General features: G+C 38.9%; 1 protein-coding gene and 1 long non-coding RNA gene across 12 annotated transcripts in view; one reads left to right on the forward strand and one right to left on the reverse strand.

Annotated features, from left to right (window-relative positions):
• LOC113098306 (band 4.1-like protein 1) overlaps positions 1–23,504 on the forward strand; it is a 47,236-nt gene that overhangs the window by 19,500 nt on the left and 4,232 nt on the right. Inside the window, exons 4-22 of one of the 11 annotated variants that reach the window (XM_026263325.1) lie at positions 4,861–4,965; positions 6,740–6,782; positions 6,869–6,944; positions 8,838–9,056; positions 9,591–9,678; positions 10,831–10,995; positions 12,009–12,106; positions 12,529–12,704; positions 14,323–14,519; positions 15,004–15,042; positions 16,612–16,647; positions 17,270–17,422; positions 18,053–19,336; positions 20,539–20,589; positions 21,729–22,118; positions 22,519–22,764; positions 22,958–23,017; positions 23,217–23,303; positions 23,390–23,470. In XM_026263325.1, coding sequence (XP_026119110.1) covers positions 4,861–4,965; positions 6,740–6,782; positions 6,869–6,944; positions 8,838–9,056; positions 9,591–9,678; positions 10,831–10,995; positions 12,009–12,106; positions 12,529–12,704; positions 14,323–14,519; positions 15,004–15,042; positions 16,612–16,647; positions 17,270–17,422; positions 18,053–19,336; positions 20,539–20,589; positions 21,729–22,118; positions 22,519–22,764; positions 22,958–23,017; positions 23,217–23,303; positions 23,390–23,470 — 3,594 coding nt within the window. Of the gene's footprint in view, positions 1–4,860; positions 4,966–6,739; positions 6,783–6,868; positions 6,945–8,837; positions 9,057–9,590; positions 9,679–10,830; positions 10,996–12,008; positions 12,107–12,528; positions 12,705–14,322; positions 14,520–15,003; positions 15,043–16,611; positions 16,648–17,269; positions 17,423–18,052; positions 19,337–20,538; positions 20,590–21,728; positions 22,119–22,243; positions 22,348–22,518; positions 22,765–22,957; positions 23,018–23,216; positions 23,304–23,389; positions 23,471–23,504 lie in introns of those variants that run through there. The other 10 variants (XM_026263326.1, XM_026263327.1, XM_026263330.1 and 7 more) reach the window with 10 other exon arrangements.
• On the reverse strand, positions 3–3,133 carry LOC113098308 (uncharacterized). Its single transcript, XR_003288988.1, has 3 exons — positions 3,006–3,133; positions 1,057–1,138; positions 3–797 (listed from the first exon to the last, which is right to left on the reverse strand). It is a non-coding gene; the product is annotated as an uncharacterized LOC113098308 (long non-coding RNA).

Genomic DNA, 23,504 nt, shown 5'->3' on the forward strand with positions numbered 1-23,504 from the left:
GAAGTTGCTTGCGTGCGCTAAAACTAATTTGTGTTGTTCTGTAGAAACATGGTGCCAGACCTCTAGGGCTCTCAGCTATTTCACATACTGTTCTCCAGTAGTGCTGTATTCCCCCCTGCATAGACAGATAGATTAGCTGAGATTCTTCCAGTAGAGCCAGGCAGTTTTGCTGAAAAAAAAAAATGATATCCTGATTTTATGTATTTGTCATTGTGTTTATTTTCAATCACAAGAAACGATCATTTGAATGCATATTGGAAAGGAATGACTTGTTTTCAACACTGATGATAACAAGAAAATTTTCTTGCAGAAAATCAACATATTAGACTGATTTCTGAAGGATCGTGTGACACTGAAGACATGCTGAAAATTCAGCTTTAACATCACAATAGCATAGATACTACAATAGTGTCAGTATGTCTAGAACAAAAAATTACAGTGATGTTCTTGTGATCCCTGGACCTCACATTTCAGACCCTCATTGGAATTTCACAGCCCTGCTCTGCAGCTCCATGTTGCCTACAGCAGTGCTTCTGGGAATTACAGCACATGAGATATGACTGCTAGTGTGGGCTGATGGGGTGGGGGTGTTCATTGATAGGTGAAAAGCCCTCCCACACTAGTAGCTCTCCAGGGAGTACCACATACTGTTCTGAGATCAGTGCCATGTCTGCCTGTGTGCCCCAGGGGTCTGCCGGCTGATGGATTTCCTGGGAGTTTTCAGACATGACTGGGGTCTTATTCGCGGCTCTCTGGTAGCTTCTCCCCTCCATTTGCCATTACTGATGCTGCAGCACCTACCGAGAGAAACAGACTGTTCATTCCAAAGGTCAAAGGCCGCCAATACTTCCAGTCTTCTACGCTTGGCTGAAGGGGGGGGGGGGGGGGGGGGGTGGGAAATCTATAATGGTGACATGTTAGTGCTCCCATGGAGTAAATAATACTACAGCGTTTCTGAGAAGATTATACCAGGCTTCTGTGTTAGTCACCCTTGGCTAAATTTCATAATGATTAAAAAAAAAAAAAAAAAAAACAAACCAAAACACATTTACTCACCCTCAGCTTTGCTCTGGTTTAGTTTCAAACGTGTATGACTTTATTTGCTCCACAGAACACAAAAGGAGATACAATGTCCACTCTGCTCTTTTGGATAAAAAATTGGATCAGTACTACCAAACACCTAAAGGACAAAAAAACAGAGTAACAGTAGGCAGTATAACAAGTGGCTGATTCTGAAGGCTCACAATCGTGTTTGCAGTCATGTTTTGTGAGCATGTGAACAATCAAATGCATTTAAGCTTAAATGTCAAAATATTGGATCATAATGTCATTGTCTAGCACAGTTTTCAAGGGGATATTGGAAGCTCATTTTCCACAAGATGGTATGATTCTTCAGGGTCTTCATGAAATGTCTGCAGCTTACTTTGGTTAAAATTCCTCAGTGATTGTGCAAAACAACATCTTTTTACCTTGTCAAAAACAGCTCTGATCACAGTGATCCGTTTCAGTCAGTGTTGTGCCTGAATGCGTTCATTGAACGATAGTTCATGAACTTGTTCATATTTTGGGTGAACGTGAACTGAACGTGCTGTATTAATGCCTGATGAACGTTACTGTGAACTCGTTCATTCTGGTGTCTGTGAACGGCATGCTTTATCCGGTAAACTTCGTTCAATAGGGTGTCAGATTTCTATAGAGCCTTCCGGGCGAAAACCCGGCTAAAACACACAGTAAATGGGTCTTAATATGTAGCAGAAAAACACCCAATCTGGCAACACCACCCATGTCGCACCGCCGTCCGCTGCATGCGTAACGCGTCATCAAAAAAACTAAACAAAAAAAAGCATGGAGGCGACAGCAGCATGTTGCAAGAAGGCGTATGGTCATTTAAAAGAATTTCATTATGTTTATGACAAGGTCGGTGAGAATGGGAGACAAAGCATTAAAGCAACAATGGGGAAATGCTGTCCCCTCAATGCTAATGTAAACCCTGGTTGGATAAGGATTCAAAATTGGATATGAAGATGAAATCTGACGCATAGCTTCATTGTTAAAACTGATAAAATAATTGATGTCTCTGATTCTATATGGGCTGTGGCAATAATTTAGAACAAAATTTTGTGGTTTGAACTATGAACTGAACTAGTTCATTTTAAAATTTGTGAATTGAACTTTGAACTAGTTCATGTAGAAAGTGAACTTTCCCAACACTGGTTTCAGTGCATGTCTCTTTTAAATGTTCAAGAAAATCACATAATAAACCATCTAATACCAAATCAACACAAAATTAAGCTTAAAAATCTTTTTTTACTGTTTACTTATTTTTTTTCTACCTATGTCAGCTTTTTTCTATTATTTATATGCTGTTTGCTCTACTTCTTTTTAAATTGTTTAGTAGTACTTAATGAGTGAACTGTCCCTTTAAATATCTGATGTCATTGCTGGAGCAACTGCTTATTCTTGAGTCGATCAAAAGACAGAGAGATGCAGAGAGATCTCTCTGTGAACATTTCATGCATTCTTTTATGTCACATCATCAATATTAAATATCTTTGCCCTCAGAAATCCCTAGATAAACACAGCAGAGAACTTCTCATTACAAGCTTTGCTGAAGGAAGCAAACTGTGAACATACAGTACTGCCTAACATCACTAATGCCAACAAGTACAGTACTATTGTTTGTCAAAGCTCAGAGTACATTTTGCACCTTGGGAAACATAAAAAGTGAGACCCTGAAGTGCATTGTATTTTACTATAAAAAAAAAACCATGACATTTCCTTAACATAACAATATAATGTGCTGGTGTAATTGAAGGCCTCCCTGTCTAACTTAAGAAGCCTTTTTATGGTAGAACACCCACTCTCTCTTTTTCTCCCCATCTTAAAAAAAAACCTTTTGCATCAGCCAAGAGAGGCCAGGGAACGACACACACACACACACACACACACACATTCACGCACACACACACACACACATGCAGAGTCTCACACACATAAAAGCTCACCAATTCTGTTGCCATGGAAACAGCTGCGATGTATCCCTGTCGCCGCGGGAAACGGGCTCCCTGGGCGTCGAGTGCTCAGTGTTTCTGTAGAAAGGCAAAGCCAGAGCTGGTGTCTCAAGCATGTTGCATATGCCACTCTGTTGTGCAGAATGACAGGGTGTGGTCAAAAAGACACACAGATGCTTAGCCATGACTGAAAATTCTATGAAGTTTTTGTAGAAACGGCATGTAAGTGTTCATTTCTTAAGTGTTTAATGTAACAAAGGATTATTTTCTTAGTTTAATTATTTATCTTCATGACTATTACCTAAACATCTTTATATATGTATTTATATTTTTTATGTACATATATTATCACCAAACTCTTTATATAAAGGTGGATATTGAAGAATAAATAGAATTATAACTTTATCTGCATATATAAATTAAAAATGTAATAATATTTATGCATTTAGCAGACGCTTTTATCCAAAGCGACTTACATGACATTCAGGCTAACAATTTTCTCCTAACATGTGTTCTCTCGGATTCAAAACCCCAACCACTTACAGCTTAGTAAAATAAAAAATTCTGTATTTTTGAGCTTGATTAGTTTGATAATTAAACAATCATCTACAACCTCCACAAGGAAGGTAAGCCACAGAAGGTCATCACTGAAATGGCTGGCTGTTCACAGAGTGCTGTATCAAAATATATTCATAGAAAGTTGACTGGAAGGAAAAAGTGTGGTAGGAAAAGGTGCATAAGCAACAGGGGTGACCACAGCCTTGGGAAGATTGTCAGGAAAAGCAGATTCAAGAACTTGGTAGCGCTTTACAAGGAGTGGACTGAAGCCAGAGTTAGCACATCAAGAGTCACCACACTCAGACGTCTTCAGGAAAAGAGCTACAGCTGTCACATTCCTAGAACCAAGCCACTCCTGAACCAGAAAAAAAAACAAAAAACTGTTCTACTGGTTCGTCTACTGGTGTTGGTCCATTGTGTTTTATCAAGTCCAAAATCAGTGCAGCCATCTACTGTACCAGGAGATGTTGGAGCACTTTATGCTTCCATCGGCTGACAAGCTTTATGGAGATGCTGATTTCCTTTTCTTCCTTTCATTTCAGTTTAGTTTTCCTAAGCTATAAATTATAACCATCAGAATTAAAACAAACTCTTGAAATATTTTTTTGCAGTGAATATAGAATATAAGAAAGTATTTTTTTTTAATTAAATTATACAAAATAAATAACTTTTCCATGATACTGTAATTTGTTTAGATGCACACATATATATATATATATATATATATATATATATATATATATATATATATATATATATATATGCATGTATGTATCTTGTATCATTGTAAAATGGAAACTATATTATTGTTCTCCTCTAATCTGTTAAACGTGACTGTAAGACATGAACATATTAAGATATTATAAACATCAACATCATGATTTTCCTGTAAAGCTGCTTTAAAAACTTTGCTGATGGACTCGACTTGACTTGATTTATGTGCTAATGTTATCATTGACCCAGCAAATGGATAGAAATCAAACTGATAATTTACATTATAGCCTAAATATTAATGTATTGCTTGTGTACAGCGTATTTGGGGACTCTCAGCCTCCTAAACCTTACAAATATTGCATTTATTGCATTACAATCTTAAAAACATCTTTGCTTTAACTCAGGTATTCTAATTTACTCAAGGGTAATCAAGGATAATTTGTCCCAGTCAAGAGACTTGAGGCACTCCTGACTTTGATTAAAATTGGAAGGGGCAACATTTTCTACAATGACGAACACTAAATCAATCTCTTTTCTCTTGTGCTCTTTCTCTGTACTTGCTTATCTGTCTATACAGAAGCTCTGTAAAGGACAGGTGTTACTGGATATGGTGTGTGAACATCTCAACCTCCTGGAGAAGGACTACTTTGGCCTAACTTTCAGTGACACGGAGAGCCAAAAGGTCAGAGTTCACCTCTTACATCCTCCCATCATACTATTTCGCTTGTAACTTAACAAAGCACATATTGGTGACACTTTATTATTATTATTCCAGCTATGTGTAACTTGAGAAAGTCTTCCACTGTCATGATGTTATGGTGCTTGCAAACTTGCATTTCTTAAGGCAGAAACTTTAAATAATGCTAGGAACATAATCATGAAAAACATCACGCTAGAAACATGCTAGCACCATGTTAAAACATGGAAAAATGGTAAAGCATATTAGCATGTTAACAACAACAAATGTTAGAAACATGCTAGATACATGGGAACAAAATGTTTAAACATACTACAGTAGCAATGAGTGGAAACATGTTAGCAACATGTTAAAACATGCTATCATTGTGCTAAAACATGATAGCAACCTGCTACGACTATAGAAATGTTTAGTTTACGAATGTAAAACTACTACTTAGCATTTTTGAACTTAAAGCTTTTTAAACTACACTTCATAATTACAAGTCAAAGTCTACAAATTTTAGTTTCTAGATTTATTTTATCACAATCATAGAAACACAATTGCATATAGCTTTACCGTTTACTGCACTTTGTTATTCGTCTAGCTATTTACCTATAGAGCAAAAAAATAAATCAAGTCTCAATCATTCAAAGAAAACAGTTTTCTTCCATGTTGCAGAATAAAGATAACTATTTGCCTAATCTTCACAGTATTTTATGCCACAATGTAAGACACCAACAGGTCTGGGGAAAAATTTTTCCTAGGACAAATTGTTCCAGGTATTTGTGGTGGAAAAGCGGCTTAGGAAACAGGGGATGTTGCCCAGTACAAGTGATCTCATTTTAACAAGAGCATCCTTTTGCTTTTCTTCTATTCCCACTACCACAACCTCTCTATATAAAAATACACATAAATGAGTTGAGATAATAGGGCTCTGAGTCCTTGTGACTGGGACTGTTGGGGTAGGGTTTGATTGATGGAAATGCTCTGAGGAACTTCCCAGTCCTAGTTTAGCCATAAGGACCCTGCCTGCACCACCTCAGCTGTTCCAGTCTAGTTCCACTTATCTCTTTTTCCCAGCTGAGGCTCTTGTGCCTGCTGCTATGGTCAGCGGGATTGTTCCCGGGTCAACAAATCAGCTCAAACTGCAGTTTGAAAGGTAAATGATTTCCATTTGAAAACCACATGATTCAAGCATGGGAAGTGAGACCTGAGGAGAGCACAAGGTTTGTTAGAGACTCTTGTAAAGGCAGTAATGGATCCGGAAACAGAAATGAGCCATTTTGCAAATCTAATGGAGAAGATTAATATTAAAGTATGAAGACATCTGCAGGCAGGGTGGACAGATTAAAATAACCAGGCTTTAAGAGGAAATATCTTGGGTTTGACTTGTCTGTACAGCAAAGGAAAATTCAACCCTGCTTCTACTTGTATCATTGTTAATTTTTTACATGTATCAGTGTTCATTTATGAATACTGGTACTGTAAGATGTGAATGAGAATGTGCTTTTCATCTTCTCTGGACTGAGTTGAGCTGGCATTAAACATTTTCGTGTGTCCCCAGGCTTTGGGTGACCTTACTGGAGTGCGGTCTGCCAGAGATGACATTTATCTACTCTTTTAGTGCTCCTGTGGCTGCAGAATATTAATGCACTGACCATTTTACAGAATATGTATGAGGTGATTGCTCCTGCTGTGGAGGAGACGGGGCTGAAACTGCCGCATTTGCTTATCAATGTGCCCTGCCTGATAGAGGAATTTTTGTTCTCTCTTTCAGAATTGGCTGGATCCTTCAAAAGAAATCAAGAAACAAATCCGCAGTAAGTGTAGAAAAATAAGAAACTTCGACTTGGTAACATTGGTTGCTTGAATATGATGTTAAGTGTGTATGTCTGATTGTTTTTAGTGGGTCCGTGGCATTTCTCCTTTGCTGTCAAATTCTACCCTCCAGATCCGTCTCAGCTGATTGAAGACATCACACGGTGAGTGTGTGAAATGCAGAATTTCTGTGCAAAAATAAAGTTTATGAAACACTCTCACTGTCTGGCATTGGTCAGCAAAACAGTCCCACTCCAAATGAATGCTATTGGTTGAGACAGTGCCAGTCATAATATCATTTTGATAGCAGCACTATTTGAGGAAATGGACCCAGAACTTATAGCTGTCAACTGCATATTAAAGGGATAATAATAATAATAATCCTTTTTATGAATATAGCGCCTTTCCAACACATAAGGTTGCTTTACAGAGACAAATAAGGAATGGAGCCATATAAACATCAAGATCAAAGCACAATACACACACTAAAGGCTGAAATATACAGGACTCGCTTACAAAGTTAGGTTAGGGATACAAACAAAGAGGATTCAAATTAATAACATATCCATAACAAGGTACAATTTACAGTGTCATTTTCAGAGAAAAAAAAAAACATTTATAAAAAGGTTTTTGAAGGAGAGAAGGGTGGAAACTTGATGGATGTCTTGAAGTCCATTCCACAACTTTGGAGCCACAACTCTGAAATATCTGGCTCCCACAGTCACCAGACTAAACTTAGGAGTGACCAACAATCCCCCACTAGAAGATCATAAGGAGCGAACAGGTGCATAAGGCTGAAGTAAGTCAGATAAATATGTAGGACTAACGCTATGGAGAGCTTTGTAAGAATTAGTACGTTGAAGTTTAAACGCAGTGAGACCGGAAGCCAGTGAGGGTGATAGAGGATTTGAGTAATGTGCTCGCTCTTTCTGGTGTGAGCGGGCTGCAGAGTTTTGAGCATACTGTAATCGTTTTATATTTTTAGCTGAGAGGCCATAAAGAAGTGAGTTACAGTAATCTAGTTGAAATGTGACGAAGGCATGAATTACAGTTTCAGCGTCCTGCTGTCTGAGAGAGATATGAGAGTTATTATGTAGGTGGAAAAAAGCTGTCTTTACCACTTTACCAACGTGATCATTAAAGATTTCAAACTGTCATAGAGGGCATGATCAAATAGTTCACTCTCACCCTCCACTTGTTCCAAACCTGTGTGACTTTCTTTCAGCTGTTGAATGCAAGAAAATGTAGCTTTTGAAGAATGTTAGTAACCAGACAGCTGACAGTAGCCTTTGACTTCCATAGTATGAAAAAAAAAATACTACGGAAGTCAATGGCTATCCTCAACTGTCTGGGTACTAACTTTCTTTGAAATATCTGATTTTGTGTTCCGCAGAAAAAGAAAATCATACAGGTTTAGAACAACATGTGCGTGAGAAATGTTCATTTTCGGATGAACTATCCTTTAGCTAAATTTGAACTATAAATTAAATACAATTATTCCTGTGACTCTACACAGGGCAAGCAGTTTTGAGAACGGAGCGATTATTATTTATAACAGTTGAGTAGTTAGTATAGATTTTTATATTAAAGATTCAAGATTGAATCTTGAATCTTAATAACAGTTTGTATAGATTTTTACATTAAAGATATATAAAAGCTAAAAATGTGATTACAGAAATGATCATATTATAGAATAATTTATAAGTTGTCCTTTGTGGAATTTAAAAATATGAAATGAATATTTAATTTCCATGGTTAATTATTTATACGCATTGCATATTAGACTTCCAAGACTACTACAGATGAATCACTTAGCATTTCTGTTATATACAAATAAAGTACATTTTAACGCCCCGTTATGCATGTCACAGCTATATATCTGCATCTTGAGACCTGGCCTGCGTTCTATATATACAGTATATGGACTGCCTGGTAATCTAAATAAATCATGAAAGGTATAATCCAAGTTATCAAACTTGTGCTTATGAAAAGATTGCACAATGCAGTTTAAATGTACTAACTCTGGCTATGATGTGATTGTGTGTTTGTGTGGACAGGTATTACCTGTGTCTGCAGCTGAGGGAGGACATACTGTCAGGTCGTCTGCCCTGCTCGTTCGTCACTCATGCTCTGCTGGGCTCGTATGCTGTTCAGGCTGAGCTGGGAGACTATGACCCAGAGGAACACGGGCCAGACTACATCAGCGAGTTCCGCTTCGCCCCCAATCAGACCCGTGAGCTGGAGGAGAGGGTGATGGAGCTGCACCGCACCTACAGGTGACCTGCAGAGGGAGCAGCGATTACCAGGGCTGTCCATTCATTAAAACATTTAGTCTGTTAATTACATTACATGCTGATTAATTAAGTGAATCCTAATTTATCAGTGTTTGCTGAGCAAGTCCCCCAAATGAAGATAACCTAAATGCATTACATTATTATTATGGCAGCTTTGAATAGATTTTAGAATCTTTATGTTCATGCATTGTTTATGTCCTGACACAGTTCAGTCATTTTTGCAGTACGTTTGTCAGTTTGTCCAAGTCTGGGCTCACATAAAATATCACATTTAAATTGCTCTGACAGTAAGAAAAATTCCTTGATGCGTTATTTACTTAGTGTCTTCATTTTATTTTTTTATCACTTAATAATAATAAATGTACACTAAATGATAATTTTAACTAAATTAACACATTCAGTTGATAGCTCTAGTAAACAAGCAGCATGACGATAAAATATCTCAAATATATTGCAACATATATTTTTATACAAACTGTTTATTTAATTATTCTCCAAATGATGATCTGTTACCAGGGGCATGAGTCCTGCAGAGGCTGAAATCAACTTCCTGGAGAATGCCAAGAAACTCTCCATGTATGGCGTTGATCTTCATCACGCTAAGGTATGATGCTGTTATTGATTTATTTTTTAAGAAGTGTACGTTGTATATGGAACAGTATTAACTGTATGTTTGTTGCACAGGCGATTCTAGTTTAGGAGGACTTCTGCCCACTGTATCTCAGTCCCCCTAAATATAATACAGGGAATCTGCAGGCCTTAAAAGACTTAATTCATTCTTCTTACCTTAAAAAGGTCTTACATCTGAACAGAAAGTCTTAAATTGATAAAGTCATGGCATGGAAATTTGCATGCATTAAAAAAAATGAATATCTATATTAGCGTTTTATTTTATCAGTACAACTAATCTAAACATCCTCAAATCAGGATACACTGAAGTATTAAGAAATTTAGCAAAATTAAGTTGAGTTATGTTAAGCAAATTAAGAGTTTATGGTTAAAGCAATTACAAATACAGTATCTTGTCAGTGGGGTATAAAAACTTTTCCCCTATTTTAGTGTTTGTAATTTTTGTGAAATGAATTTAAAAATATTAGATACTGGTTGGAAGTTGTATTTTCAAATGCTGAAGTTTTGCTAATACAACATATTGACACAGAACATACACAGAATATTGACGCACTGTGGTTCCTTTTGTGGGATCTTAAAAGTCTTACATGTATCTTCATAAAACCTGCAGAAACCCTGATAATGTAACAGTTTTTGCACATTTAAAAAAAAATGTAAATAGGACAATTGGCTGGATACATGTATTAACAAAAACAATGAGAAAAAAGTGATTCACCAGCCTAACACTTCAAACAAACACTGGGCCAGAAATTGCATTTATATTAGTTCTGTTAACAAGTAACATGAATTTGCACCAGGATGCCTTAACTTTAGATGTACACACGCCCTTTGCAAGATACTGATGTCAAAAAGTATTTTCTCCTGCCTTTTGAAAGTAGATTATTTATTTTGCCTCCCCAGCTGTGCAGGATTACATGGTTATTTGTATTTTATTATTTGGATTTAACAGTGTTTTCCCTGCGGTGCACCGCCCCATTAGAACATACCTCTGATCCAATTGTGCAATTTTACAGCCTCAGACCCCTTAGGATGAAATTCTGGAATCAGCCCTGGTTCGAAAGTCTGAAACTGAAATAAAACCTGAGCATCTGAATGTGTCTGTGTGTGTACTGTATGTGTTTTAAAGGACTCTGAAGGCATTGACATCATGTTGGGGGTGTGTGCCAGTGGCCTCTTGATCTATAGAGACCGGCTGCGTATCAACCGATTCGCCTGGCCCAAGATCCTTAAAATATCCTACAAGAGAAGCAACTTCTACATCAAAATCCGACCTGGAGAGGTAGAGAAAAAGGTCTTTTGAGATTTTCCAGGTTTTTCTTGTTAGATGCATGTTGAAGCATTAGCTAGATAAGGATGCCGTACAGAGACTTAAGCTGGGGGCGAGAAAATGGGCGGATAATCAAGATGATGTGGTTTTATTAGAAAAGAATGAGACGTTTTTTTTGAGTGTTTGAAATCACTATTCAGGCTTGCAAATTACCCAGTTCCCTGAAGACTGATGTGGGTGTTCTTCCACTGTTTCGCACAAAGAAATGAAATAATTTTAAGTGCATTTCTAATTATGCCACTTAAAAAAATGCCTTTAATTATGTCTCAAGAAACACCATATTGTTTGAGGTTCCGCTCTTTAGTGGTTGTTAGCTTGCTGGGTGCGGAAAGGATGAGAGTTTTAAAACATTGGGCTGAGCTGTGAAATTTTTTTGCCTGGTGGGCACAAAGACAGAAAGAGAAGCAGAAAATGAGTAGAGATGGGGTGAGGAGAGAATTCAATCCGGAGAGAGGCTAGAAAGAAAGCAAAGTAAGTTGCAGAGGTCTTTATTAAATGCTAAGGATTCTGCAGTCTGCATTTAGAGGCTTATCATCTTTTATTTCCCTCTCACAATGGGATTCTTGCCTTTGTTTAGCACAAAAGCATGACGTTTCTTTGACTCTGCCCGTTATGTGTAAGGGTCAGATATGAATGTAACAGTAAGCAATATCTCAATGGCTTTATTCGGGATGCCTCACTGTTCTGCATCTTATCAACACAACAGGCTCCATTCTGTGGACTTTCAGCTTTTAGATATTAATATTTACTCTCATTCTTATGCTTTTTCTCTGCAGTATTCTTTAGAAATTCTGGTTATGTTTTGTTTGGATAAATGAAGGCTTGCAGAACTGTGCCCTGTTGGTTGATTTGAGCTGTAGCAGCACACGTTTTACACCTTGTCAAATCTCCTGTCAAGTAACACGTTACCACTCTGCTTTCCCTTCACACCCCCCACTTCCTCCCCATCACATGCCCACACTCCCCTGCACCCCCAGTATGAGCAGTTTGAGAGCACCATTGGCTTCAAGCTGCCCAACCACCGTGCCTCTAAGCGCTTGTGGAAAGTCTGCATTGAACATCACACATTTTTCAGGTAGGCGCTCACTGTCCTAGTGCCACAACACAGAGCACAGTCTTTTTTAAATGTGAGAATGCAGGTGTTTTGGTCTCGTTTTTTTTCTTTATGCCTTGGTTTATTGTCTCAGACAAGACTATTCTTTTTAAACTTTTTTCGTTCTTGTTCAGTTCCAGGTAATCAAAATGAACAACTTATTTCTTGGACCAACAGATCTTAGTCCCGATCTATGCTTTAAAGGGTCTAGTTTTATTCTTAGGGAGTCTGGATTTGATTTTAGGGTATAAGAGGATCTAATGTTTGTCTTGGAGTCTTTTGACTCCAGTTCAAAAATGACATTTAAAAGTGCTGACAGACTTGACTTTTTTAATGTTCAATACACTTTCATTCTATAATGCTACATGTTTTCTTCTGACATCATTTATTTTATCCTCTTGTAGGTTGGTCTCTCCTGAGCCTCCTCCCAAAGGCTTTCTTGTGATTGGCTCAAAATTCCGCTACAGTGGGCGGACCCAAGCCCAGTCTCGCCAGGCCAGTGCTTTGATTGACAGGCCAGCTCCTCAATTTGAACGATCAATTAGTAGGAGGTACCTGCTGTCCCGCAGCATAGATGGAGGTAAGTATTTCCTACTTCAGTTAACACCTCTATATTAGTTTTGATTAAGCAGCAACCTTCCAGTCTCTCTCCTGAAGCCAACAAGGAAGTGACTAAAACTGCAATTCATTGACTGGCCACTGGAGGCTGGATCCAAAAGGGAGTCAATCCCATAGACTCCCCATGTTAAAATGCCCAAATTTACAGCAGAAAAAACATGTAAAAAAACATTTTGGCATAATTAAGGGCGTGGCCACTTGAGTAGTAGGTGGACTGCCACTTCTGCCACTGCCTTCGGGCTAGATGGGCGTGGCTTCAGCAACCAGCTCCTGCCTTTTTGCCCTTTTTCGATGATCCAGGAGTGACGCGCTGCCAAGATGGTGATGTCCAGCTTCAAAAACACTCTTCAGAAAACTAGGGGTGATGTCACGGACACAACGTCAATGTTTTTATACAGTCCATGGCGGTGACCATCTAATTGTACATTTCTATTTTGCATTTTTATTTCTATTTCCAATTGCAGTTATATTTAATACAGACTTTTCATTACAAATTATAAACATAAAAGTTGGGGTGAAGCACTGAATTTAAAAAATAAACAATAATTGCAGAACGTCTCAAGATTTGATTTGTCTCCCTTTTGCTTTGATAGCAGCTGTACTCAAACTCCATGAACTGAACACAGGGAAGTCGTGGCCTAGTAGAGGGAAGTGGAGGCCTAGTGGAGGCCTAGTGGAGGGAAGTCGTGGCCTAGTGGAGGGAAGTTGTGGCCTAGTGGTTAGAGAATTGGACTCACAATCGAAGGGTTGTGAGTTCGAGTCTCTGGCTGGCAGGAATTGTGGGTGGGAGGAGTGCATGAACAGTGCTCTCTCCACCCTCAATACCACGACTTGGGTGCCCTTCAGCAAGGCATCGAACCCCCAACTGCTCCCCGGGCGCCGCAGCATAAATGGCTGCCCACTGCTCCGAGTGTGTGTTCACAGTGGGTGTGGGCGCCGCAGCATAAATGGCTGCCCACTGCTCTCGGTGTGTGTTCACAGTGTGTGTGTGTTCACTGCTCTGTGTGTGTGCACTTCGGATGGGTTAAATGCAGAGCACAAATTCTGAGTATGGGTCTCCATACTTGGCTGAATGTCACGTCACTTTCACTGTCACTTTCACTTTCACATTTGAGAATGATTCAAACAATATCTAGTGCTTCAAAGGAAAAGAAAAACGTGGAAAAGAAACAGGACAAGAAACTTTTATTTCCTAGATTGCCCTAAATTCTAGATTTGTGGACTTTATTTCATTTAGCATTACTACATTAAAATACTGCTTTATTTCAGTAGGATTCCGTCATGAGTTTCCTGTGAGATTGAAACAGTTCCCCTTTCAAATTTCGCTCATGCTCGAGTTGGTCACCCAAATTCACTGTTCTTCATGCATTGCTACACTATTGTCAGCGGAGACTGGATCTTTTTTTGCCTGTGAATTTTTTTTATTTATTTTTGGACCCCACTGTATATATGTGAGGTCATCTACTTGAGACTCTCCTTTTAGATTTGAAGTGGACAGTGAAGGAATAGGCTACTACACCTGAGATGTCCACCCTGATTGGGTTTCTTACCCTACATGCTTTGTTTTTCTTCTGTTTCAGAGTCTGCATTAGGGGACACTTTGGACCGACTCTCCCAGCACACCTCCAGTGAGCCTGTGCATAGCCTTCCCAGAGATGAGCTGGACCAGGACTACCTTGAGCCCAGTCTGGATCAGGAGCTGGACCAAGATCACGAACAACCTGAAGACCAGCAACTTGAAAGTGACTCCACTCCATCTAAGACTGTGGAGCTCAAGGTTCGGTGCACACAACAGTGTTTAGTACCAGCTTCATTTCTTTATCTAATATGTTACTCAAGTATTCAATGGGAAAGAGGCAGATTTAAGTTCATACCGTCTTTGCGTTATGTGACAATATGTAAATGTTCTTCTGAGCAGATTCAAACAACTAGCTGCAAGAATTCAAATCATTGTTTAACTAACTCTCCCCTTGCAGTCCCTTTTGATTAAAACTGTCTCCCAATCCAAAACCTTTTCCTACCTTTGCTTTTCTTCTTCTCCTCTGACTTGATCTGAAATATATTTCAATGCCTGCCTGTTTTGTTGACATCTCTTCAGAATTTAACTTTCCAACCTCTCTACAAATGTGGCTGTACACTCACCTTCCTCTCCGTTTGCTAATTTCCTCAGTTTAATTCAGATTCTGCACTGTTCTCCCTGCTTCTAACCCTTCACTGCTGTCCTCTAACTATCGCTTCTTTCTTCATCTTCTCGTGGACAGAGGGAGGAGGCAGGCTCTCCTGTAGACTCTAAGACGGAGGTATTTTTAGAGTGATTTATCTATCTGTGTGTCTAATTGTCTGTCTGTCATTGTCTCAATTGCACTCTAAAGCTGCATACACACTGCTAGCATGGCTTTAGATAACCTCGAAAAATAGCAACGTGATTGCTGTGTTGTTAGCCACATGGCAGATCATATAATTTTCCAGCCTTCGTGGCTTTTCTTGAGATCCAGATGACACCATTATTCGATGCTGGATCATATTATAGTTATTTGTTACGTATGTAAAGGAGAACTGTGATGTATAACATGCTTTGATTGGCTTAGTTTTTTTGTCCCGCTTAAAATCAGTATGAAATCACTGCTGATACTGTATTTATAAACTGTTAATACACATTCCTGGTCTTATTGTGTGCGATTCATCAGTTTTTTTTCATCAGTGTTATGTCAAAATGTAAAATGTAACTTCATCAGTCTCTAAAATTATTTTATCCCTTTTGTCACCCACGCTGTATTATCACAGAAAATAGCTGTTTAGGCATTGTTTTAGGCTGTTGTTGTGCAGAATGGAACCTTTCTAAAATCTAACCAGTAGTTAATGCAATAATGTAATGCATCTAACATTAATATAAAATAATATAGGTTATAGCGGTAAGAATTAGTAACAAATAATGCTTACGTTTACAAATAACTCTTAAAAAGATGGCCTATCAATTCTGGGACAAATTTGCATCCTCTCCACAATCCAATGAATAATCACACACCCTACCGTTTTTCTTGTTGGATATAGTGTTGCGTTCACAGATATACAGAACATAACAGAAGTAAAAACGGGTGTGATTGCCATTTCATGTTGACTTTTAGAAATATATTGGGTCTTGTTCACTAACTGTAAACACAGGGAAAAAAAGGTATTATGCATAATATTAGAAATGGATTAAGTGATTGTACTAAGTACTATTTATTGTATTAAGTATTAAAACTGCATACAGTGCATGTGTATAGTATACTGTATACTGTAAAATGGTTTGTGTTTTAGAATCGAACACTAGAGTTGAAGGTATTTATGCATGCTTGTACCTGTTGTGAATTTGGCTGAATTTTTCGCACTGTCAGCAACAGAGCTGATGTTTTGCCATACTACTGCCCGATTAGTCTGGTCTTAGCACCATGTTGACTTCAAATACTTGCAGAACAGTCCATGTATTGATTTGTTCTGGAAAGGTTTTGAGGAGATTAAGGATGTCATTGGTGTATAGTTTATCTATGCCCACAGATATGCCAGTCTGCAACTCATAAGACATGTGTGATGAAAAGAAAGCTCAGGAGATTTGTGTCATTGAATTTGATACAGTATGTTTCTCAATGTTTGTGTGTCTAAGACAACTCTAAACCTGTGTATCTGAGGCAGTGACACAACCTCTTTCACTCTCTGTACTTCCATGGCTGATATCAAAATTTGTATGAAATTTCCTCTCTCTGTTTGGCTGCCCGCTTTATGAATTCAACCATGCTCTGCCTCTCTGTCTTCACTACCGCACTTTTTCTCTGCCTCCGTTCCTTGGCTTGCACCACCATCCCCCTCCCCCCACCACCCCTTTATCCCAGTTGGACCAGGACTTGCCCCTACGTCCTAAACAGGAGGTACTATTTCACATCGCTCAACTGCCTTAGATGTCACTCTCTGTAACTACACGTGTTTTAGTTTCTCTTTCTTTTTGTAATTTCTTTCTAGTGGAAGTAGCACAACACTGAGCTGAGATGGCAGTCCATTTGACATCTGTTACCAACACCAGCATGTTCCATGTTTTATGTGCTGCTTTGTTGTCTTAAATGTTGAAGATGTACTGTAGTGATTCATAAAGAAGTGGGCTCAAATCATTTAGACAGATTTTTGCTATGATCTGTAGGCATTCCGATATTTACTGTACACAGCATGTTAGAGTGTTGACTAAAATTATGTTGCGTCTAAAATGGAGTGTCTAAGTGATAGAACAGATCATTTTATTCACACTTGTGCACTTCAGTTGCATTTGTATTGATCTATTGGAGTCTTCTATTATTTCAATGTGCATTTCTAACTGGGATGCTTATGCATCTGTTACAAGAATAGAACATGTGCCTGATGTTTGCATTTGCGTACTTATTATGCACTTACCCCAGTTAGATAAACATTTGTAAACAGCTGTGCTGGTTTCCAGAAAGCCCTCACTTAAGTAATTGCTGAAGGTAAGTGGTTCTACCGATTGACCTGTTTGTTTTATAGCAGTTCCTGGATAAACCAGAGGATGTGTTGCAGAAACATCAAGCCAGCATCAATGAACTGAAAAGAGCGCTGAGAGAGCCCAACAGCAAACTGGTCCACAGAGAGAAACGTCTCTCTGGAGCCTCATCTGGTAGCACTCCGGAGAAAAAATCTGTGAGTAATTGGTACCTGCAAGGGATTGTATGGCGTGGTGACTTTTTAAAAAGCAAGATGCTATATAATTAGTGTTATTTTGGTCTGATACTAGTTTAAGATTACTGTTGAGGATTATTCAGATTTATGTCAGTATCGGTCTCGGATTTAGTGTGCCTAATGCTTGATTCGTTATTCATGCACTCTTTTTTTATGTAACTAATCTCTCTTTAAGTGGATGCTATTGAACCATTTCATGTCATGCCCCTGGTCAAGTGCTAGCAGCAATTTTGAACTGTAATAGAATTTGGCTGGAGTGGTTCATTTGAACACAGCATGAACGCATTTTCTTTAATTAGTGTTATTAAGACAATGATATTGATCAATAAAAACAGCAAATGGCATTTTATGTACTTATGTAGACCAATGTCTCCCTTTTGTGTTTAACTTCAAAACATCCATCCAACATTTTACATAAAATGTAACTTGATTACATTATTTTTTCCTCCTCAGATCAATGAATTTTTATCTTGCATCATAAGATTTTCTTTTTATTATTCATTTTGCAAATATTTGCGCTATACAAATTACAGAAGAGGGTGTTGTTGGCATTGACAGGCCATTGAAACTGTTCACTCTATTGATATATAGGCCTCAGAGGATTCCGTATTGATTGAGAAGCAAGAAGGTTGTCAAAGAAACCTGCCCCTCACTAAAAACGATGAAAAGAGCAGGAGTCCTAGGGTAGCTTCATTAGCCACTGGATTCGACAAAGAGACAGAAGGCGAAACGAGAGAGAAAACCATCGCCACACACAGTGACATAAGAATAAAACAAAGTGTAGCAAAAAGGAACTCAACAGAAACCATCCTATCACCAGAGAAGCCCCTGAGAAATCGCGCTAAAAGCCCTGGTTTAAGGTACAACCATTTCCAGGGTGCCAGTTCTTTGGAGGAGAAACCATTTGATAATGGGCACCCTCGGGACAGATCCTTGTCAGAGAATGTCATTCATACAAACGGATGCAATGAATATGAAACAGAGAGAATTTGGTGCAATAAAAAGTACATGGGAGTAACCAATAGAGAAGACAACACCACAAATCAAGACTTGCCAAGGTATGTAGTGAGAAGCTTCAGAGAGGCTTCTCCCAATGCAGCCATAGATAAATATATGAGAGATCAATATAATGAAAACCGGTGTGGTATATATATGAGAGATCAATATAATGAAAACCGGTGGGAGAGACAATCCTGTGAAACAGAAGCAAAATACACCAGAGCTACCTTACAGAAGCAAACATCTAATCCGGATTCCAAGAGTAAAAGCTCAATAATCCAGAGACATGATTCTACTGCAAGCGACTCATCACAGTCTGAGGTGAAACGAATTGTTCCACTGAAGCCTGAGAGGTCAAAGAAGTTGAAAGGCAGTAAAGGAGCCAAGCTGCAAGGACAACCAAATGAAAAAAGCATTTCAGGATCATTTGATCAAAGTGAAGATACCAAGTCTAAGGTAGAGCAAGTTGGGTTTGAGAATGCCCTGGACAGCTTGTCACAGCTCAAAAACTCTGCAGTTGTAGAAGGCACTGGAACTTTTGCCAAGCACGACTGGGCAAGTAATTGTCACAATAGGGAAGTCCGAGAATATAGCCGTCAGTCTCTTCAAGACAGGCCCCAATTAAGGGATCTCAAGAACAATGCAGACCACAGACTTAGTATAGAACAAGATCAGTTTCTTTTTGAAGATCCACTGTTTATGTTTGACTTTCCAACCAATTCAGCATTTCCAGCTTTTGACCAGATTCCCCCTTTATACCCACCTGTAAAATCCCAGTGGGCAAGAGATACACGTACCAAACCGATCACCAAAAGCGATTCTGGCAACAGTCTTCACAAGAGCTCCACAATGGAATCTTCCAAGAGGAAACCAGTGGTAACAACTGCTTGATAATCTGCTTGTCACTCACAGGAACTAAGGCATCGCATGAAACGGCACTTCCATATCTATAGTTTTGCACATGCACATAATGCACATGCCAGTATACATTACCAACCTGTTTCTGAGGAGAGAATGAGTAGAATAGTCAGTTTTTGTGTAATCGTAGCATTGGCTAATAGAAGAATGAGGTACTGTATCCGCTGTCTGATTGGTTGAGAACGTGCCACTTCCTTTTCCTCTCCTTCCTCTGCACAGCTCAACATTTGCTTGCGCATTTGAGAAACACTTAGGATCCTCCACATAATCTCCATTGCTTAATCTCCAGGCTTCCGTTCCACTAACTTTTCACCTGATGTGCGGTCTTTCCTTCCAACATTCTTTCTCTGATTCCCTCTTACCAGGCATGAAGGGAATGGTTGTTGCAAGGAATCAAAGGCCTGTGCACCATATTGTAATGCTAAAATGCCATTTTTGCAAACAAAAGGGCTTCGGCAAGACAAAAATGGCCATTTTGTTGTTTACAAGGAGGGTTCTGAAAGTTGATTTAACAAGGAACGGTTTTATCTGTCATTTAGAAGATAATATGCCCAGCTTCATGATTAAGGATTTTGAATTTGCTCTTTGATTCGGCAAAAAAAAAAAAAAAAAAAACTTGGTCAATAATTTATTTTGCAACAAACTGCAGGGAACCTTGAGGGCTTTCTCTTTTTTATGTTAAAGCCCACTGAGCTGCAATTTCAGTATATAGCAGTTGTTTTCAAAGTCAATGCTTCATTTTTTCACTCAACATTGAGACTTGAAAGAAATAAAAAGAAATAAAAAATAAAAAACTGACAAAATCTATTGTCAACAGAACGATTTTGGACCAGAAGAGCCTGATGAATAACCATGCAAAATGATGTTTAAAATAGATATAATGTTCTGATTGATTAAAAGTTTGCACTTAGTGCAAAATTGCACCAGCTGCCATAATATATTTAAACTTTTAATTGTTGTGGTGCAATATGTTGTACGCTCTAGTTTAAACTGTTTAAGACTTGTTGTCTATACATTTGTATCTGTGTCAGTGTATCCGGTCAGTTATATAAATGTCTGGTTTTTGGTTCAGAGCCTAGTCTGGGCTCCTTCCCTGTTATCTCAAATTTCAGTGCACTAACTTTGCATTGCTCTTCCTATTATTTCATCTCATATTCCAGGAGTCCCTTCCCACTCCAGCAATTCATGCGGAGCCTCAGGAGGAAGCCCAGGTGCCTCATTTTTTCCACTCATCTTAGCTACCGCTGCCTTCTTGCTAATCCAAATGCTTTGACTTTCACATTTTGATACACATAAGCACTAGAATGTGTCTTCTGTCTTCTGCTCTCATATCACAGCATGAATTAATTGCATGATCAAAACCATCCTACTCAACAGTCCTACACAGAAATGCCATCGAATGCATCCACCACATGCATTGATTCCTTGGCACTGCTTAAGAAGTAATAGACTTGCCACACTTAGCATAAATTTAAAGGAACACTACACTTTTTTTCAAAATAGGCTCATTTTCCAACTCCCGTAAACAGTTAAGTTTCACCCTTTTGAATCCATTCAGCTGATCTCCGGTGGTAGCACAAATAATTGAATCTGATTAGACCGTTAGCATCTCGCTCAAAAATGAGCAAAGAGTTTCTATATTTTTCCTATTTAAAACTTGACTCCTCTGTAGTTACATCGTACTGTAGTTACATCGTACTTGTATACAAGACTGACGGAAAATGAAAAGTTGTGATTTTCTAGGCTGATATAGTTAGGAACTATACTCTTTTTCCGGCTTAATAATCAAGGAACTTTAATTCCATATTATGGGTGCGTGCAGGCGCAATGATGTTACGCAACACCTGAAAATAGTCCCCAGCAACTCTGCTATTGCGCCAACTATACAAACTAGCTGGAGACTATTTTCAGGCACTGAGTAATATCACTGCGCCTGCTGCAACTCTAGGGGAGTTGGAAAATTAGCCTATTTTTTTTTTTTAAAGTGGAGTGTACCTTAAACATGAAGTTATAACAATGTCTAGAAACTCTGAAATTGCTGTGGAGGAATAAACGTATAGATTTGCAGTACTCTACCCTAGGGTGAAAATGTTATATCAGTATATTATTGTCTCAGTTGTTCCTCAGAAACATGTAACACTTCTGACATTTCAGTTAGTCTTTTTTGAACTACTCCTGCATCCCTACTAGACTCTTTAACCATCAGTCACCACAATGTTGTCTCATTCTTGTCTTGTGAAGATGATGTAACATCCATTACACTGCCTTGTTTTACCTGTTTGTCAATCAACATTTGCTCTTGTAGCATAGCTGGTTCCTTGCACCAAGACCTATTTTTCTGCTTCTTCAGAGAGATCTCTGGGAGAGGCACTTGGGATCGTTGTCGGAAGATGATCCTGATCCTGACACTCTGTACCTGAAGGAGACCCACCTGGGCATTGAGCGCAAATGCTCGAGTATCACTGTTAGCTCAACGTCCAGTCTGGAGGCTGAGGTGGACTTCACTGTGCTCATGGACTTCCAAACGGGTATCGAGGAATTTTCTAGAGGCATGACTGAGCTGGGGGAGAAAGACTTCTCACCTGAGTTTGGCCTCTCTGACCGTACCACCCATCCAGCCTTTATACTGGGAGCAGATCCTATCTACTTTCCAGAGGAGAGACCCGAAGAAGTACAGAGGCCCATAGAGAAACCAAAGCCTGTTGTAGAACACAAGGCACAGGAGGAACGTAAACCGGAGGTAGACAAGTGTCCTACAGTTTCTCTTTCAGCAAAGTGGTTGGCTTGCCCAATCACTGGTCAGAGCAAATGTGTAAATGTGCTGATGGATGCAGTCACATCCCATTTTTTTCTCACATTCTACAGGGCATCAGAGCAAAGCATAAAATTACATTGGAAATTGAGTTCATGATTGATGCTAATTCCATTCCATTTGATGCTGCCCTCCATAGTTCAGTCATTCAGTTCAGGTTTGGTTTCTTTGATTTCAGAATTTTGTTATGTTTTTCATTGCTTCTTATTCTTTTCTTTTTAACCATAACTCAACGTATGCTGCCAAGATCATTTGATTGGCACTGTGTTTCTTAAATCTCATGATTACTTCCAGGTTTGAACTCAATCTGTTTCATTTCTTTCCCAAGCCTTTTGTACCTAAGAAAGCTCCGCGGTCGGTGAAAGCTGCCCAAGCCCTGAGGAAAGACTCTACAGAACAAGCTAATACCCAGTTGATGAGACGGGAGAGCTTGGAGTCACCCCCATTCCATCCTCTCAGCAGAGAGAGCAGTGAAATCATTGCCTCCCAAGCTCTTAGGAAGACCGAGGTCAAGATCGAGACGCAGCCCAATGGCTCTGAGGTCACCACAACCATAATGGAGATTGCAGACCCGGTAAAGACCTTTTAGCTCATCATATGTACTTTACTGGTGATATGTCACTGTACCATAGAGGAACATGGTCTGAAGACTGTAATTATGTCAATTATCATCAATTACATAAGTAAGTGTTATTATGTTCTTTTAATACTTACATGCACCGTGGTGGATCTCATATAGATTGTAAGTTCTGTGTTTGCTGTCTTAGGACCATGGTATCAGCAGTTTGCGAGAGGCCACATACTCTATGACGGAGAGAATCTCTCCTGTGAGTATTTTCATCTGTTGAGCTTGACTGTCCAAACCTCCTTGTGTCTTTGCTTCTGCTTTGTCATTTTGTCTGTTGTTTTTATTTCCAACTTTAGTTCTAGAGTTTGCTTCAGATGGCTTGCCTTATTTGTGAGGTATAACACTACCTTATAGCTTTCTGGCTTTGACAAGTGTTTATTCATTATATTCTTGAACAGGTGAACCTGGGATCATTAGCTAGAGATGGCTCTCCTCTAATGGTAACCGAGAACGTAACGTCAGCCACTACAACTCATGTTACTAAGGTATCTGAAAAAAAAGTATCTCCTGGTAGCCTCTTTTTAGAAAAAGTTTTTTTGGAGGATTGAAAATGTACATATATGTTTTTTAGACGGTGAAGGGAGGCTACTCGGAGACAAGAATTGAAAAGAGGATCATCATTACTGGTGATGATGATGTTGATCAAGATCAGGTAGGTGCAGAAGGAATTAGGGCTGGCTATTTTG

Source organism: Carassius auratus, unplaced genomic scaffold (genome assembly GCF_003368295.1).
Source record: "Carassius auratus strain Wakin unplaced genomic scaffold, ASM336829v1 scaf_tig00216504, whole genome shotgun sequence".
NCBI lineage: Eukaryota > Metazoa > Chordata > Actinopteri > Cypriniformes > Cyprinidae > Carassius > Carassius auratus.